Consider the following 17,072-nt stretch of genomic DNA (forward strand, 5'->3'; position numbering starts at 1 on the left):
AACTCTAAAAATTCTTCCCAACAACATTGACGCTAACCTCACATAACTTCGTATAAAGGTTTTATCTATTGTGTTCAAAAATAAATTCTGTTTTATTACAAACCATTGAAAATAACTAAATCAATTTTTAGAGTAAAAAGTATTTAATAATACAATAAAAAACTTCTTGCGACCGATTAAATTACTATTATCTAAAATAAAAAGAAATCTTTCTTAAAAAAGGAACTGTTTTATGTCTTGCTCTTCAATTTTTTAATCGGAATCATCAAATGTTGTAGACTTTCCACGGAAATCTTTTGGTGCAGAGACAGAATCACGTCTATTATTTTGACCTCCACGTGAAAAGTTTCGATTATTACTACCTTGATGTGAATTGCCACCTGTATTCTCTCTAGCTTTAGCTATTTCTATTGTCACATTTCGACCTGTAACTTCAGTTCCCGATAATTTTGTGGCAGCTTGAGCCGCTTCAGCAGTTGCGAAATTTACCATAGCGAATCCTCTTGGTTTACCAGAATCTTGAAATACAGGCATTCGTACGGTATTAACTTTTCCACACGATTTAAAGGCTTTCACAAAGTCATCTTCTGTAGCGTTAAAAGAAATATTTTTCACAATTACTGTTGAGTTTGGAATCTCCGGTGTTCGTCCACCTCCAGACTCTCGTCTTTGAGGTTTATCACCTGCCATATTTATGCTTAGTTTTCGACCTTTGTAATCTGTTTGATTCCATTCTAACGCCGATTTAGCACCTTCAACCGTCTCGAATTCAATGAATGCGGCACCCCCCTGTCCTAATACCTTTACTTTAACGACTTTTCCGCATGATTCTTCAAAAACACCACGAATTTCGTCCTCTCCTGTCCCGAATGGCCATCCACCAGTAAAAACTTCACGACTCTTTACATCATCTCCTGACCCTTGTAATTTTTTTTTGGGGTTATTCAATAAGTTACCAGCATCATTTTTTTTCATTTCCTTGGATACAGCAGTAGTCTTTATAGGTTGTTCCATAGATTCATCAGAGTCACTGCTCGAAGAGCATGCAGCTCCAGCGCTAGCGGATTTATTTTTTTTCGTTGGTTGAGTTTTCTCTTCTTCGCTAAAATCACTCGTATCTGAGTCGTCAGATGAACTGTCGGAGGATGAGGCAACGTTTTTTGTTTTCTTTTCCTTCACTTGTGTAGTTATTTGAGCTGTACTTGCTGATCTTTTCTTGCTAACAACAGGTAAAACTGTTTCTGAGTCGTCGCTGTCAGAACTGCTATCATCTGAAGATGATGAATCATTTTTGGCAATAGCAGTAGCATTTTTTTTCTTAATATCCTTGCTTGGTAATGCTTTATCGTTAGAAGAACTACTTGACGAGGAGTCATCATCATCATCATCTGAAGATGAATCACCATCAGAAGATGATTTGCTTGAGTCTTCTTCAGCGTCCTTTCCATTTGATGTTTCGTCGCTAGAAGATGAATCCGAATCAGATGAATCATCTTCATTAGAACTTTCACTGCAGCTTTCTTTTTCAACAATCTTTGCTAATGGCTGTTTTTTTTGTTTCAGTTTTTTGCTGTTCTTTTCTAAGGTTTCAGCTTTTAATGAATCCGAAGAATCATTACTGTCACTAGAACTATCTGAGTCGCTTTGTTCTGTTTTTGATACTGTGACCTCTTTATCATCCGAACTGTCGCTGCTATCGCTATCGTCTGACTCGCTTTCCTCCTTTTGTAAATTCATTGTCTCTTCGTCCGAACTACTACTGCTGTCATCCGAATCACTACTACTATCACTCTCTTCTACCTCCTTCTTCTTTAATATCGACTTTGGGGTGATATTGGTTTTTTTTAAGCTTGATGTTGTTGTAGCCGTCTTAGATATTTTTTTTAAAGCCTCTTTGGACTCAGGTTGTTTTTTATGAGTATCTTTTTCCTTTAAATTTTTGGTTTTGTATTCAGTTGGTTTCTTATTTTGATCAGCTTGTTTAGAAACACTTTTTTCTACGTGTTGAAGATACATAAGCAACACAGACATAAATTTAAAATGTGTATGAAATACCTAGTTTTGTTATGGATTTACTATCTGCTACAGCTGTGTGTGACGTTTTAGATTTTTTATTTTTTGTTTCTGGTGTTTCGCGAACAAGGACTTCATTTGATGTTCCGGCGTTTTTCTTTTTTTTTGAACCTTTCATTTCCACCATATGTTGTGGAACCGGTTTTATCTCTTTGAAAATCAAAAGATCTTTAGTATAAAGCAATAAAAAAACAATTTATGTTACCTGAATCGGGTTTACTCGAGGTTTTTTTTTTTGAAATATCTTTTTTTGAACTTTTGCTTGTCTACAAAAGTAACATAAGGAATATTAACAAAAAATTGTGTTGAACCGTTCAAAGCATTACCATATTTCCAATGTGTTTCACTTTGCGAATGATAGAATCTATTTTGAAATTATGTCACACAATTTGGCTTGTGGTTAACAGGAAACTGTCCCGAACTAGACCCAACGGGTAAAGCAGTCTGAATTGTAAAAACTAGGGTTTACGGTTTTTTAAAAATGCTTGAGTAGCTTAATGCGTTTTAACATCTAGTGAATACTTTTGATTGAACGAAATAAACGAATTGCTTTTAAGGGTGATTCAGGATAAGAACGTGAATGAAGCGTTACACTAAAATACATTACTTTCCCATCTTCTTCGTCGGGTAACACCGAACGTGTTTCAATGCAAAGTCCTAATTTATCGCTTTTTCTAACTTGACGGAGAACTTTAAAAGGCTTGTTGTTGTTTAAACTTTCGACGCAATCACTCGACACATCAGTGACGCCTTTCCATGCTCCCATATCAACGTCGCTATCTTCTATTTCGTTTCCTAGTAAATCGTTACGCATATGTCTGACTCCCAAGGGAGTATGTACTAAACAATGTAATATTGTGTCATTTTTCTCTAAAAAAACAGTAAGACAAAAAGACAGGCGATTCATAATACTTCGTTTTATTGCATTGACTCCCAACGCGCGGTAGTGTGCGTCTAAAGACTCTGAACGTTCTGTGATGGTTTTCCAAAATCCGCAGCATTCTCTACCAAGTTCAACTGCCTCGTTGACTGTCAATGTAGCCAATAGTTTTTCGTTATTCAAATTTATTGTAGCACAGTCCCGAGCACTTATAGCTTCATTTTCAGGATTGATGGAATAACGTTTCTTTATGTGACATGCATTGTTAATAACCTTGACTTTTAAGGGGGGTAGTGGGTTAGGAAAACTAGTAGAGGCGCGCTGTAAATCTTCTTCAGGCAAAGCAGCGCTATCTATAAGGTTTACACTATTATTGACTTCGCGCAAATTAGGATTGTTCTGTAATGTTTTATTTTCGGAGCATTCAATAAAGCTTAAAAACTTATGAATTGCGCAGTCATACTCTTTAGGTGATATACTATAATAACTTCCTTCTGATTCAAAGGATATGGTTTCATATAATGTTTCCAAAAAGCTCCATTGATTACTCTTATTTGAAGGTGTGATCACTTTTTTTGTCACCTGATCGGTTTTTTTAAATTCATTTTTTTTAATAACAATGAAAAAAGGTTTTCTTTTTTTGATTAATACAGTAAAACGACTGAAAAAGCATTGAAAATAGTTATGAAGCTGCTTGTGTTTTTTTAATTTTTGAACACAAACTGTAGACGTTACAATTTTCTTCTGCTTTCTTTTCAACAATATTGATAAAAGCCCGTGTTTCCAACGAAATTTCCAAACTCTTTTTGAATTAAAAAATTTTTCATCCGGCATGATAAAACAAATACTTCTATTCACTTAACACTAATACTAAAAATTTGAAAGGGAAAAACAAAACTCGGAGTAAAAGTAACTAAAACGTTCACTTTAAATAGATCACTTAAACAGCGTTAATTTTACAACTATACATTAAGGGGAAATCAAACCAGATTGATACTTTTGGTATTAGAATGGTTAAACTCTAAATGATTTTGTGTTTGTCTTCGAGCGATAACAAGACATGTTTCTTTGTAACGCTTGTTTTTTTAATTATTACTTTTTTTTAATTTAAAATATAACCGCGTGGTGCATAGTGCAAAGCGAACTTTTTAAACTAGACATTAAAATAGACTCATTGAAAGATTTTTCTACGTCACATTTGTTTCACTTTTGCATAGATAAAAAATTATACTTTTTCTTATTCAATAAGATAAAAATCATTACTTTTGTGCAATTCAGCATAGCAAGTACTCCAAAATCATTTTTATTACTATTGTATGTCAAACGTGATGGACATTTTTTTATCATAAAAAAACGTGTCAACGGAATCAGTTTTTGTGCTTCATGTTGATTCTTATTGCAAAAAATTGTAGAAACATTAAAACAAAAAGATGACGCATTTAAAAAAATTGAATTCCTAACATTGTTCAAACGATTTAACCATTAAACTAGTAATGATCAGTTTATAGAAGACATTGATGTTTAAGTTGAAGTAAGAAATAGAAAAAAAAAATTGTTTTGGAAAAAGAATTGAAACAAAATCTGCGGAAGAAATTTAAAAAAAGCCATAATTATTCTACGCGTATTGGATAGTCTGTGATAAAATGGACTGTGAAATCTAGCGAGATAGAATTGGATTTTATAGGGTTAGATGAAGAAGTGGAATCAAGCGGAGTCAAGCAAGCTGATCCTTTTTCGTTTTTAGATAAGCGAGCTGGAGTTATGACAAGATAATAAGGGGAAAATTTCATATCCAAATCGACGACGGATAATGTAACGATTTTCTAAAGGCATTGGCAACAATTTCAACAAAATTTAATGCCAACATAATCCCGTACCATTTTTTTAAAAAGATCATGTCCAGCATTACTAAAAGGTCGAATAAAATGTGTATGCCCTCCTTCCAACTCACTGCACATTATTTTTTCAAAATGAAATGACGAAACACTTTCATGAGAATCTGATGATCACAGAAACAGTGAATGAAGTCGTTCTTAGTAACATGTGAGGTAGGGATAATATTTCAAATGGAGCTTAACCAAGCGAAATTTTTCCCAACTGCTAAGTTATAATAACACTAGTAGAACAAAACAAAATTGTACCGGAATTTTTGTTTCGATAAAGTATCATAGAAGGAAACAACGATATTGGTGTGATACGTGACATATGTAATCTAATTGATACCTAAATACAAGGAATTAAATAGCTAACAGACTTTCTTTAATTGTTACAATTACATTAATGTAGGAAGATAGACTTATATTTTCACTGTAAATGGTTATAACGTTTCCAAAAATTTGAAACGGATAGTTCTTTTTTTCAATTTGGTTAAAACGCAATTTTTTATAATAAAAAGGAGGTGGTGGAGGTATAGCGAAACAATTTGGTATATGTTTGAAAATAAGACCTACAATAAATTAGAGAATTATTATATTAAAAGAAAAATGTAACATTTTATACAATCAACAAAAACATTTAATGCAACACTGAGTTGAGTACCTTTTTCGAACAGGTAAGATAATTTTTTGGCATCACTCGTTTTTATATCCTCCTTATCTAACCATACTTGTATAATAACTTGAAAATCTCCTAATTCAGCTTCATGGAATGTAGAAAGAATCAGAGTATAATAACCAGCAGCCAAAGTGGCTCTAAGTACACAACACCCTGATCTATAGGCTCCTGAGGATAGGGTTGCTGAAGATCGTAACAAACGAGAAGTTGCATAGTATCCTTCAATTAATCGTATATTTACAGAATATTCCTAAAAACAGCAATCAAAAAAAAAAAATTATTATCCGGTTAATCGGAAACAAAAACAAAACTTACTTGAGGTGATTCTAAAAAAATGAGTACATTTGAAGCAATGGGAAGAAACAACTGTACGTGAGGGTTGCTAAAATAAGACCATAAATTATTAGAACATCCACCTGCTGTTGGTTTTGTCCAGGATCCCTTTAAACAACAAAAATATCAAATACAACGTACAAAATTAAATTTTGATGTTTTCTAAAAATCAATTGCTCACCTTTAAATAACGACTAATTTGAAGAGCTTCGGTTGGTATTAAAGGGGGAAGTTCAGAAATCGTTGTTTTAACAGGTGAATAAGTTTTAATAGTGAAATTAAATTCTTCCTTTTGGGAATATTGGGATACAACTAGAACGTATTCTGTATTCTTTAAAACGAGAGAATTTCTTTGCTTATCCGAATGATCAAAGGATGACAAAGGAAGCGATGATGGTAAATGGTCACGCGTTACTGGCACAATTTTGGACTTTGAGGATAAATCAACTATTAGCTTCATAAGAATACACTCCCCATTCGTATACACTCCTTGAATTACGGGCGGTACAGGGCAACATAAACGACAATTATCTAAAAGAAAGAAACAGACTTGTTTTAGTTTTTTTATAGAAGACCTTAACCTGAATATAGATGAACGGCAAGATATTTTTGAGATAAGTCACGTTTTCTTTCACGAATATGGCGACTTAAAAATATCCACAATTCAAAAGGATTAGAATTTTTTCGGTCTTGTGGATGTACTTGTATTAAAAATTGAGGATTGAAAGCAGCAATGTGGGAATCATCTGGAAGAAGTGAGCGGGCTGTATGCTGCGTGCTTTCCCATCTGAATTACAAAATTTAACGTAATTATAAATAAAATAATTGGAAGCGAATCAAAATCGTTAAAACTAAAAAACTCACTTTCCATGAATTTCCGTGTGATAGGGAAAACATGAGGGATTCCAACACACATAAAGATGACTAAACCATTTCACGATATCACACCATTCTATCCAAAACTGCCCATCATCAACTTTCGCCTGGTGATCAAACATTGTATGTTGGAAGCAACACTCAATTACACGATGAACAAAACTCAGTTATACCGATTCTTTGCGGTTATATCCTAGCTCTTTTTCAAGCTGCTTTGTCCAATTTTTTTTGTCATAAGGACTATACGCACCTCTCCATCGAACACAGCACCAGGGATTTTTCATAAATAAGAGCCTTTTACCATTTAACTAACGGAGGTTGGACATTATTCAAAAAAAAATCTTCTTGTAACTTACGTAGCGGAATCTTAAAATGGAATATGCATGTCTTGCGACAATACCTGCACATGAATATTTGATTAACAAAGGAAAAGAATTCACCACATAGAAGGAACAAAAACACACAGTTACCACTGGATTGACTGACGCCTTCGGGATAGCTCAATCCACTTGGCGCAGAGTCCCAAATGTCCGACGTTCCCAGGCATGCCACACATCTTTGAGAGTTAAACAACAGTAAAGAAAAAATATATTTTTGGTAGTATACATTCAAGGTTTGTATTGCGTATGATTGTGTAAAATTATACACAAAAACTAAAACCTACTTCCCCGTACACAAACCATCATAAAGTTGTTCCCATACAAGGTTCCATTGCATCTCTTCATATGCCTCTTGCAGATCGTAACCGCCAGTGACAAGAACTTTACAATTATCTGGACTTCCTGATTGTACATCAACGCGAAACGGTATAGTTTCAGGTATCCACCCAGTAATATGATATAAATCGGCGCCTGGATTAGACCCTTGTAAAAAATAAGATCCACCCATTAATTTAACAAAACACTTCTCTAGCAAAGACACCCAAAATTCATGTTTGTCATCCGAATGGGCTGAAAGAACTTTATCTAAATAGATAAAACAAAAGAAGAAAAAAAAATAATGATTTTCAAATTAATATTTTTTACCATCGTGTCGTACAGGAAGATAATCATCTAAAACAATTTTGCGAGCGACACCATTGAAAAAAATTCGACATGCATAAAAACCTACATTATACACAATGTTGAGGCATCTCATTATAACAACTACCTGAAGGGTTGACAACAGGAACTGGAAAACTTTTTGATGAATCCGTGGTAGCCTGCGGATAAATAATGGAGGACAAAACAGGAATGTTTTTAGTTTTTTCATATTCGGCCAGGACAGCTAACGAAGATAGAAACGAACAGTCTCCTACAAAACCTTGACGAATTTTTCTATTTAAAAACAACTTATAAGTATCTTTTATTAATGAAAGATTAAATATACTTGGAGTCCACTTGATTTCGAATTAAACAGGGAGAAATAAGTTTTGCTGATTTTAAATTCGTTATTCGCTTCCATGTAAAAAATTTTTTTTGTTGTTTTTTTGACAATCCTATATATCCATCTAAATCAGTATAACGACCATCACGTAGAGACCATCCGTTCAAAAAATTGTCGCTAGAAAGTTCTTGAAACATTTGATTGAAATTTTTTTGTTCAAATAATTTTTGTGAATTTATTGATTTTGTACGACAAACAATAGAAGGATGATTATGAAAGTGCGAATCTTCTTTTGATACTTTCTCATTAAATCGGCTCTCTATTCTCCATAGCGATCGCGAAGTTACAACATTTCTATTGTACTGTCTTAAGTACCAATCGCGAATGTCACTTTGCTCATATGGTTTCCGTTCTTTCGTTTCTGGGGTCTGTAAAAGAAGTTGATATGTTTCTTCATCCAAAAACGTTTGCTGTGCAGGAAGCATAAATGCTTCTGATGTATCCTGGGAAAACAATAATGGTTCTGCTGATAACGTTCTATTGTTTGCTTGCGAATTGTATTCTTTTTGACTGTCAAAATATTTAGCTAATGAAGGTAAGGTTTTATTTTCAATGTTTCTAAAAACCAAGGAACGAGACAATAACGTCCGTATGATTTTCTTACTATGACAATCCCATTTTGAACAACATTTTAACTTTTTCTGTTGATTTGGAATCTTTCTGTTAATTCTAGACACCACAGAGTTATGCAAAAGATCTATTGTAGTATAATTGATAGGACCATTGGTAAAACTACTACTACTACTACTAATACTGAGTGGTTCTTTTTCAATCCAAATTTGTTTTGAATCATTCCTAAACCCTAGATAATTTGAAGTAGAATGATTTACACCAATATTATATTTTCTTAAAAATAGAGTTTCTTCGCCTATGGAATCTGGTAAAAGACTTGACACCAGGACGTCTTTTTGAAATTTTTTTTTATTAGGTTTCTTTTCAAGATTTGAGGCTAGTGTGGCGTAATCGTTTTGAAAATATTTTTTAAATATAAAATCGATATGTGGAGGCCACGAATCAATCCAGAAATTATTTTGTATATCCAAATCATTTGCATCCCACGGTAGTAAAACAATAGGTCCTAAACAACCGATAACAATCGATCCTTCTAAAAGAATTTGATCTTTTTTTGATAATTCCTTAAATAAATCACAAGATTTTTGACATTGTTGTAAAGATACGTTGTGATCATTATGCACTTCATTTGTTTCACGATACGCTGAATACTGCGCTTTCGTTTCACGTGATTTCATACCACTCACTTCTTCCTTATTCCGTTCATGTAATAAGTCGCACGAGACCCTATTGGTTTTCTCTTGATAGTAGACATTTTCAGTTGTCTCATGACTATAAAGATCTTTATGTAATTCTTCTAACATAACTCAACAAAAAAATTGATATTTCAAACATGTACAGAAAACGATAAGAATTTTGATTTATAAAACGCTTTTAATTTCGCAACAGAGTTTTTTTTTGTTTAACTTATATCTTACGTGAAACAGGATGTGATTGAAAAAATGGATGATTACTTTTGGTTTCTTCCCTTTAATTACACGTAGTGAACGGCGTGAAAGAGTCAAATTAAAACCTACCGAATTTGAGATTCTTTCACCTAAACAAACCAAAAAAAATATATTAACGTCAAATGTATTCGGTAAACAAAAATTCAACGTATTTAATTTTTATTTGTCTTTACAACTTTTATAACTTTCTACCTTTTGGGATCGAACTATTTTAGACGACATACGGTGATTTCTGGTAGTCAAGAGAAAATGAATAAGAAAAAAAGGTAAATCAATTCACATACATCACAGTTTTAAAAATTGAAATTTTTTTTTATTTGAAAATTGAGTCATTTATTTCTTACCGATAACATCCATTTGGATGTGAGAGATTGCTCATTTCAGAAAAAGACAAAGCTTCTTTGTAAAAAACATTATCTTGTTCTTCATGCCGTTCATTAAAAGGAATTGATAAAGCATTACCTACCCATGTAACGCAATAAAATAGTAGTTTAAAAAAACTCATAACGAAATGTTCGTTTAATAAACCAAAAGTTGGTACCATTAATTTTGGAATTTAAGTCAAGGGAGTGTAAACCATTGGAATGATCATCCGACGTTATTTTTCTGTTAGAACATTGGCTTCCCTTCTACACAGATGTCAAATAATCCATCAATAACACAAAAATTAAATTTTTCTTTATTCAACAGAAATTAGTGGAAGAAAGGTAATGATTGCTAGTTTTTATTGAAGAGAAAAGTAAGGCTACTTACGAGTAAGTCATGCGAAGTCGGATCTTCATCTGAAATAGCATAAACATAATCATCAAGCACAAATTCATTCTCTTGGTATAGATTTTACTTTTAAATTTTGATTTTTGGCAACCCATTCACTGAAAAGAATGATCTCTAAAGTTTAAAAAAAGGAGATTTCTCTAATAAAACGTAGAAGCTGATTTAATAAAGTAAAAAATTTCAAATTACACTCTCATTTATGAATACATCAGAATCATTTTGAGGAGGACGTTTCGTGATCCGTAAGAGAGCGTGATTCTAATGAAATTTTATAAATTTTGAATTATAGTAAAACAACAAAAGACCGTTAGTATTTCATTAATTTATAAAGTGAATATATTTTTTTAAAAATTTTTAAATATTCTTATTCAATTTTAAAAAATTAATGAAAGCATATTTTTTCTCGAAACCTAGTAATCTAAAAAAAAATTTCATTTTTGAATCGTCTCAACAATGTATGTGTCAACACATCCTTACCTATAAAAAAAAACTATTAAAAAATTAATAAAACATTTTTCCCCACTGCATCTTTACAAAAAAAAATTATTAGGACAAACAGAGGAACATACGTTAAACTAAGTCATTAAAGCTGGTAATATTTTTGTCACAGGTAGACCCTTTCTTGAACTCTGTAGTGTATGTGTTAACAATAACACATACGTTTTTAAACATTTTGTTATCAAGACACTTCTCTTTATTAGTAGTCTGCATAGCTCCCTTCCCAGATAAAATGACAGCGTTACGGCTTTACTAGAAAGAATATTTTTTTACTCACATATATAGTGTTGTTTACCATGTTCTCATGTTAACTAAAATTTTTAAAAAGCTACAGCTAAAAAAGAATAACAAGATTGTATTTACGAAATACGAATCCCTCAAAATTTTTTTTTCTACAGAATCTTCCTTGTTCGGTAAATATATTTTTTGTTGAGCACAAACAATCTGTTAAATATTTGAGATGCATAGCAATTGTATTAAAGAAAAATTAACGAGCAATTTGTTAAAATGATGTTTTTCTACTCGACATTCGAATGTTTTTAAAAATCCTTTTTGTATGTTGTCATTTGCTGTTCAACGTAAAAAATATATTGTCAACCTTTAGTTCATAGTACAAAAAAGCGCATTTAAAAAAAAAATGATACCAAATTTTATACATTCAAAAAACGTTAATGAAATATTATTTAAGTAATATCTTATTCTTCCTTGCCATGTTTTGAATGTCCAATAAGTTTGGTTTACCACACAATAGCGCTTTATTTTTTTTTTTTAATAACTATTTATAAATCCAGCACTTGGTATGCGTGTGTTTGTAAAATAATTTGTCATTTAATGTTGAACGTCATATTTACATAATGTTCACATGAAAAGGTAAGAAAAAAAAATCAGCCATTTGTACTGAAACAATATTTAACACGCATCAATGTAAAGAGTTTACTCAGTGAATTTCGTAAGAATGATAATATGGTTGGTTGATTCTGCAATACACGGAGAAGGTATGGTTTCTTTATGCAAAAAAGTTTCGGTAAAAAAATTGGATAGAATTGTTTACTGAGCGGTAATTGAGTTACCACATGAAGCTTTCGTGACAACTGGACGTTTTTTTCTACCTAAAAACTTGCTTTTTGATGCTTCATCATCATACGTTACTGAAATGGAAGGGATTTTAATATCTTTAAGAAATTCTTCAATAACCATATAGGATTTTAATTCCGTGTCATTCGAAAGACTCACATCCTTGGGCTGTGTCGCGTTCTGATTTGAACGTTCTTCTTTTCCTGTCTTTTTATTTTTTGCTAGCACTTGTGTTACAGGAGCGGAGGACGTTAACGTATTTTGAACAAAATCAAGTTCAGGAAAAACCTGATGGGATCCCACATCAATTTTGTTTTCTCGCATCCTTTGTGGAGGACGATAAATTTCGTGAACTTCACCGTCTTTTTTTTTTGATGCTCCTTGATTCGGTGCCTGTGACGTATCACCCGCTGACGTTTGTTGATCAGATTCTGTGAAATCTCCCCATTTTTTCGGACCTTTTCGATTTTTTTTTTGAGAGACATCCTCCTCTGAAATTAAATTTAAATGACTTCCAATCACAAGATTGGATCCTGTTTCAACTTCCCGATGTTCTCCATCATCGACACCCCAATCTTCAACGATTTCAGTCTTGTTACAACCTACTAACTCTATAACATCGGATTCTAACGGTTCTTCCAAAGCGAACATTGTTTTCAACGCTGTATTCACCGATGCTTTCACATTTCCTTTCCCCTTCGACGCAGCTAAATATTTACCTACACCACTCATAATACGATTTTTTTCAACAAGTATATAAAAAATTTTGTAAAATTCAATTCTTTATTTTTAGTAAAGGAGTACTTTAAATAAATTGTTCTGTTCAACAGATACTTTTCTAGCTCATTTCACCAATTTTATGAAAATTATAACAATATGAAAATTTTTATTTCCTAAAGTGTCATAGAAAAACAATTTTAAAAAATCATTTTTTTTCGCACTCATTTAAAAAAAATAAATTTGTTAATGAAATCATAGGAAGCTTTCTCTTTTTGCTAGAATGCCCTTCTCATTTGACCATAGCACTGCAAACATTTGTACCCGGCGATTTACTAGTAAGCTTTTATAAAGTCATCTCACATCCATTATAAATCCAACAAGTTTCTTGTATGACACAAAAAGCTCTAGTGAGAGAATATTTTTTTCTCTTTATCTCAAAACAACGTGTCGTTCTTTATTGAAATCAATGAATTTCTCTGATTTTCCTTCATAAAAATATTTTTGAAAAGATGTTTTTCCCGTTGCATTGAATCGCGTATCGCTACATTGATTTTGTTAAGGAGTTTCTGTACCACAAGAAAAGAAAAGCGCTTAGTAGCTCATAGTGCACAGCAAACAACAGATCAGTTTACTTTGAGTTTCTCGTTTTTTGGGTCTAATGAACAACATTGCTGTAATATACTACGACTTTCAGTATAGTTCTGTAACTAAAAGAGACACTGTTTTTATAAAAAACAATCAACAAGTCTTTAGTTTACATGAAAATACGCTAAACTAAGACGATGAAGTGCTTTGATATACATTGGCTTGGATATTTTTTTAATCTGAAAAAACTTTAAATTTTTTTATTTCTTAAAAAATCATAATAGAAACTTGTGTTACTTTTTTCGATGCTTGAATGACATCTATCCAACGCTTTGAAGATAAATAAAGTTGAATGATGTTGCACATAATACACTGGTAGAGCTCTTCGATAGGTTCTAAGGAAACAGTGTAGACATCTTGCCTTGTTATGTTAGGCTTTGGAAAAATTTCTTGTTGAGCCGTATCACAATATTCAAGGCTGTCAAGAAGAGGGGAAAAGCGAATACTCTGAAGGCCTTTTTTATAGTATTTCAAAGCAAGGTTAAAGTATTGGTTCTAGAAAAAAACAAAACATTGCATTTGATTACTGAAGCTGTTTTTTTGTTTTGCCCATAAATATAATTTACTTGCCTGAAGTAAATAATTTGCAAAAAGCTTATAGACCGTTCCCCAAATTAAACGGTGGCTTTCATTTAATGTCCATTGTTTAGGTTGCTAATAGAAGACATAGAGAAATAATGGATTTTTCTCTTTAATTCATAATTTACTCTGTCAAGAATTTCTATTAGTTGTATATCTAAAAAACAATCAACATTAGAATTTTTTTTTAAGAAAGAGTCGCAAGTTGTCCATTTGGCGAGATTTTTAGTTTGACATAACCATGCGGATAAATATTGAATTTGTTTAGAGCCACCATTTTTCAGAATCCATTGATTGTTATGAAATTTTTCAATGTTTTCTGTTATATCTAACTGATGCAGAATTTGCGACAACGTTTTCTGTTTTGATTGAAAAAGATGAGTCACATTAAGGTTTTCCTTGGCTAATGCAACATTCAACCACGTTTCAATGGAGTCTTCTAAACAGTTTTCACGCGAAACATATATCTCATTCTAACAAAACACAAGTTTTTATTGTAGCTAAAATATATGTTTAAATTTATAAGACAATCATAGTGTTGTATCTAACCCATTGTAAAATTTCTTGTACATCTTTTTGATTGAATTGCGTCCAGGCATAATTTTTGAATAGAGTGGTTTCCGAAAATGTATTCCATAGAGATGGTATAACGGCAGCCTCTGATAACATTAACGATTGGTCTTCTAACATGACACGTACGCGACAACGTGGTTTCATAGTTAAAACAATGGTATCCATCCAGTATGGTACAGAGTTGGAGCCAAGCGTCCACGACACTAAGGAGGCTTTTAAACATTTTCCAGTGACATCATCTAGAAAATGAAAAGGACCAAAACATTCTTCGTGCGCTGATCTAAGCGACAATAACGCTAACGACAAGAATTTTTTCAAAAATGACGTTTTTCACAGTACCCTTAATGCATCACTTTACCTACAACCCTGCACCCCTCCTCAACAAGAAGTTGTTTTTTTAGCCCTTTTTGACATGGAACAAATTCCTGACATCTTAACTGATGCGTACCATACGATGAAAGATTCCAAGGATCTATTTGATGTTTTTTTTTTTTGTTTATTTCCTTGCATTTTGTTTGTTCTCGTTTACCTTCACAGAAAAGAAGATCATAAGAAAAAACGTGATCGAGTCGAACACGAATGGTACACGTTTCTTGAGCATTCACGTCCCTTAAAACGTTCCATGTAAAAAAGTTAAAGCGAAGCCACAAAATATTAAAAATAAAAATTGTACCTTAAGAGAATGTTGCATGTTTGACCAACTTTCATACATAAAAGAGCCTGTCGAATTTTTTCATTAGGTAAGACAGGGTCTACACAGAAATACAAACGAGACGTTAAATTTGCAATTATTGGAAAACAATGATTCCTTTTGAACCTTCACATAATTTTGTTAAAGAATGATGCCATGAAGGCTCAACAAAAGCTTTTTGATCCAGTGTGTGCCAGGAATCTAAACTCCAACAGTAAAAAAATTAATTTTGAACAAGAGGAGGGTTTACAATGAATTGTATCATATATTTTCGGTGCCACGGCTCCAGGAAACGCATCTACTACAGTTTCCATAAGAATGGTTCTTTTCTCGTTTAGCGCTAACACAATAAAAACAACAATCGAGTCAACGGATTCAACCACCCATTTACCAAAACGCTTTGAAAATTTTTGTAAATGAAGAGCGAAAGCGACACAGTGTCCAAGCCTTTCTTCCTAAAGAAAATACAGTAACCGAAACACTCAAACATGACACGAGTTGGATTACATCATTGTTATGTAATTTTTTTAATAAATGTTTTTTTTTTCTGTTCTCCTGACGAAAAAATTCGTAACGCTTTTGTGATTCACCAGTACTACGGGTATCTTCGCAACCATCTACCAACAAAAAAAAAAAATACTCTACTATAAAAACATCTCTTTTAAATATAACCTATCCAGTTTCTTTCATTATCACATAAGACTAGACAAACTTCGTCAATTTTCATTGTCCTAACGGTCTCTTCTATTATTAGAGGTATTCCCACTAAAACACACACACACACACACACACACACAGCTGAAAGAAACAAGGTGTCTTACGAATAGTCATGCTGACCATTATATCCTAATTCACCACCCGATGTGATTCCTGTCTTGCTTAAACTTGCTTGTATCTCATTTTGTAAAATTGTCAACTGATTGAATGAAGGGTTTTCTTTCGAGAAAATATACCACATCAAAGTTTTTTTTGTGAAAGGGGTCCACTGTACTAGAGAAAGACAAAAGTAAGGATCAATTTAAAAAACTCTAGTTACTCGAAATAACATCGCCACTGCCCGGTTTGTCGTATCCCTAAATCATGCATAGTACCAATTTAAATACTTTTTCAAAAAAAGTGTAGCACCATCTCTTAAAACGCAAAGTACGTAAACCAGAAAACAAAGCAACATGAAGTACTATGAAATAGAAGAAGATTTTGAGATGCTTAGATCTATAAGAAACTAATTTCCCCCGAGTTACCTTCACTAGCTGAAGTGGTAGTGGTGGTAGTACTAGTAGGAGTAATAGCAGCGATTAAGGTGGAAAATGAAAAACATTTTAACAAATTTGTAAAATCAACTAAACATGTGAACAAAACAGACTTAAGAATTTGCAAGACTTCTACCTTTCCAGTCTTTATAAGATATTTAATTGCATTGACTTCATATGATATGACCACTTTATCTAAAACCGAATCACTAGGCGGTTCTTCATCACTTCCCATATCTAAAAACATTGACATGTATTATGATTTTGCGTTTAAGCAAACTAACTCGAAACATCCGTGTCCGTGAAATCACTGTCTTGCATTGCCATTAAGAGGATAACACTTGTTAACAATTTTGGGATTTTATAAATTTTTGGTTTGATAAATCAAAACATGTTGTCGCAGTAGAAATTTGTAGGGATTTTGTCCACAAAGAGTAGACTCGATTCGACACTTTGTTGCGTATTTGCATGTACAATGTCCATACATTACCTGTTCAAAATAGTATCCGTACTGCATTGAATAAAAACAAAGGACCAAGATCAAATTAAAAAGACCAAAACGATAACCAAACGATTCTTGTATTGAAATAACAAAATGGTTTTATTTT

General features: G+C 32.6%; 3 protein-coding genes across 15 annotated transcripts; all 3 read right to left on the reverse strand.

The window, feature by feature from the left end:
• Positions 1 to 56: 56 nt before the first annotated feature.
• On the reverse strand, positions 57 to 2,539 carry LOC128884012 (uncharacterized). Its single transcript, XM_054136972.1, has 4 exons — positions 2,400 to 2,539; positions 2,279 to 2,339; positions 2,056 to 2,223; positions 57 to 1,997 (listed from the first exon to the last, which is right to left on the reverse strand). The coding sequence occupies exons 1-4, from the start codon at positions 2,400 to 2,402 to the stop codon at positions 253 to 255; spliced, it is 1,977 nt and encodes a 658-aa protein (XP_053992947.1). The 5' UTR covers positions 2,403 to 2,539; the 3' UTR covers positions 57 to 252.
• A 1,771-nt stretch (positions 2,540 to 4,310) lies between these two features.
• On the reverse strand, positions 4,311 to 11,451 carry LOC128883708 (uncharacterized). Of its 5 annotated transcripts, none has more exons than XM_054136340.1 (26): positions 10,912 to 11,451; positions 10,740 to 10,852; positions 10,642 to 10,692; positions 10,502 to 10,574; positions 10,414 to 10,442; positions 10,202 to 10,289; positions 10,005 to 10,122; positions 9,853 to 9,892; positions 9,730 to 9,749; positions 9,631 to 9,680; positions 8,084 to 9,518; positions 7,865 to 8,031; positions 7,741 to 7,821; positions 7,380 to 7,680; positions 7,186 to 7,271; positions 7,072 to 7,115; positions 6,889 to 7,023; positions 6,704 to 6,822; positions 6,421 to 6,626; positions 6,021 to 6,370; positions 5,822 to 5,947; positions 5,492 to 5,756; positions 5,230 to 5,399; positions 5,095 to 5,176; positions 4,831 to 4,952; positions 4,311 to 4,776 (listed from the first exon to the last, which is right to left on the reverse strand). In XM_054136340.1, the coding sequence occupies exons 4-26, from the start codon at positions 10,527 to 10,529 to the stop codon at positions 4,564 to 4,566; spliced, it is 4,275 nt and encodes a 1,424-aa protein (XP_053992315.1). In that variant the 5' UTR covers positions 10,530 to 10,574; positions 10,642 to 10,692; positions 10,740 to 10,852; positions 10,912 to 11,451; the 3' UTR covers positions 4,311 to 4,563. The 5 variants fall into 5 exon arrangements, with proteins under 5 accessions (XP_053992315.1, XP_053992314.1, XP_053992316.1 ...); XM_054136339.1 differs by having other exon boundaries at positions 10,624 to 10,692; XM_054136341.1 differs by having other exon boundaries at positions 10,502 to 10,548; positions 10,624 to 10,852.
• A 281-nt stretch (positions 11,452 to 11,732) lies between these two features.
• On the reverse strand, positions 11,733 to 16,891 carry LOC128884217 (uncharacterized). 9 transcript variants are annotated; one of them, XM_054137434.1, is made up of 18 exons: positions 16,749 to 16,891; positions 16,601 to 16,701; positions 16,251 to 16,287; positions 16,052 to 16,204; positions 15,887 to 15,979; positions 15,722 to 15,831; positions 15,606 to 15,669; positions 15,465 to 15,554; positions 15,341 to 15,415; positions 15,197 to 15,275; positions 14,882 to 15,132; positions 14,500 to 14,819; positions 14,079 to 14,423; positions 13,942 to 14,025; positions 13,609 to 13,866; positions 13,485 to 13,559; positions 13,359 to 13,433; positions 11,733 to 13,292 (listed from the first exon to the last, which is right to left on the reverse strand). In XM_054137434.1, exons 1-18 carry the CDS (start codon positions 16,789 to 16,791, stop codon positions 13,161 to 13,163), a joined length of 2,385 nt encoding a protein of 794 aa, XP_053993409.1. In that variant the 5' UTR covers positions 16,792 to 16,891; the 3' UTR covers positions 11,733 to 13,160. The 9 variants fall into 9 exon arrangements, with proteins under 9 accessions (XP_053993409.1, XP_053993411.1, XP_053993408.1 ...); XM_054137436.1 differs by having other exon boundaries at positions 14,882 to 14,995; positions 15,053 to 15,132; positions 15,465 to 15,669; XM_054137433.1 differs by having other exon boundaries at positions 15,465 to 15,669.
• Positions 16,892 to 17,072: the final 181 nt, after the last annotated feature.

Source organism: Hylaeus volcanicus, unplaced genomic scaffold (assembly GCF_026283585.1).
Source record: "Hylaeus volcanicus isolate JK05 unplaced genomic scaffold, UHH_iyHylVolc1.0_haploid 12237, whole genome shotgun sequence".
In the NCBI taxonomy this organism is placed as follows: Eukaryota; Metazoa; Arthropoda; class Insecta; order Hymenoptera; family Colletidae; genus Hylaeus; species Hylaeus volcanicus.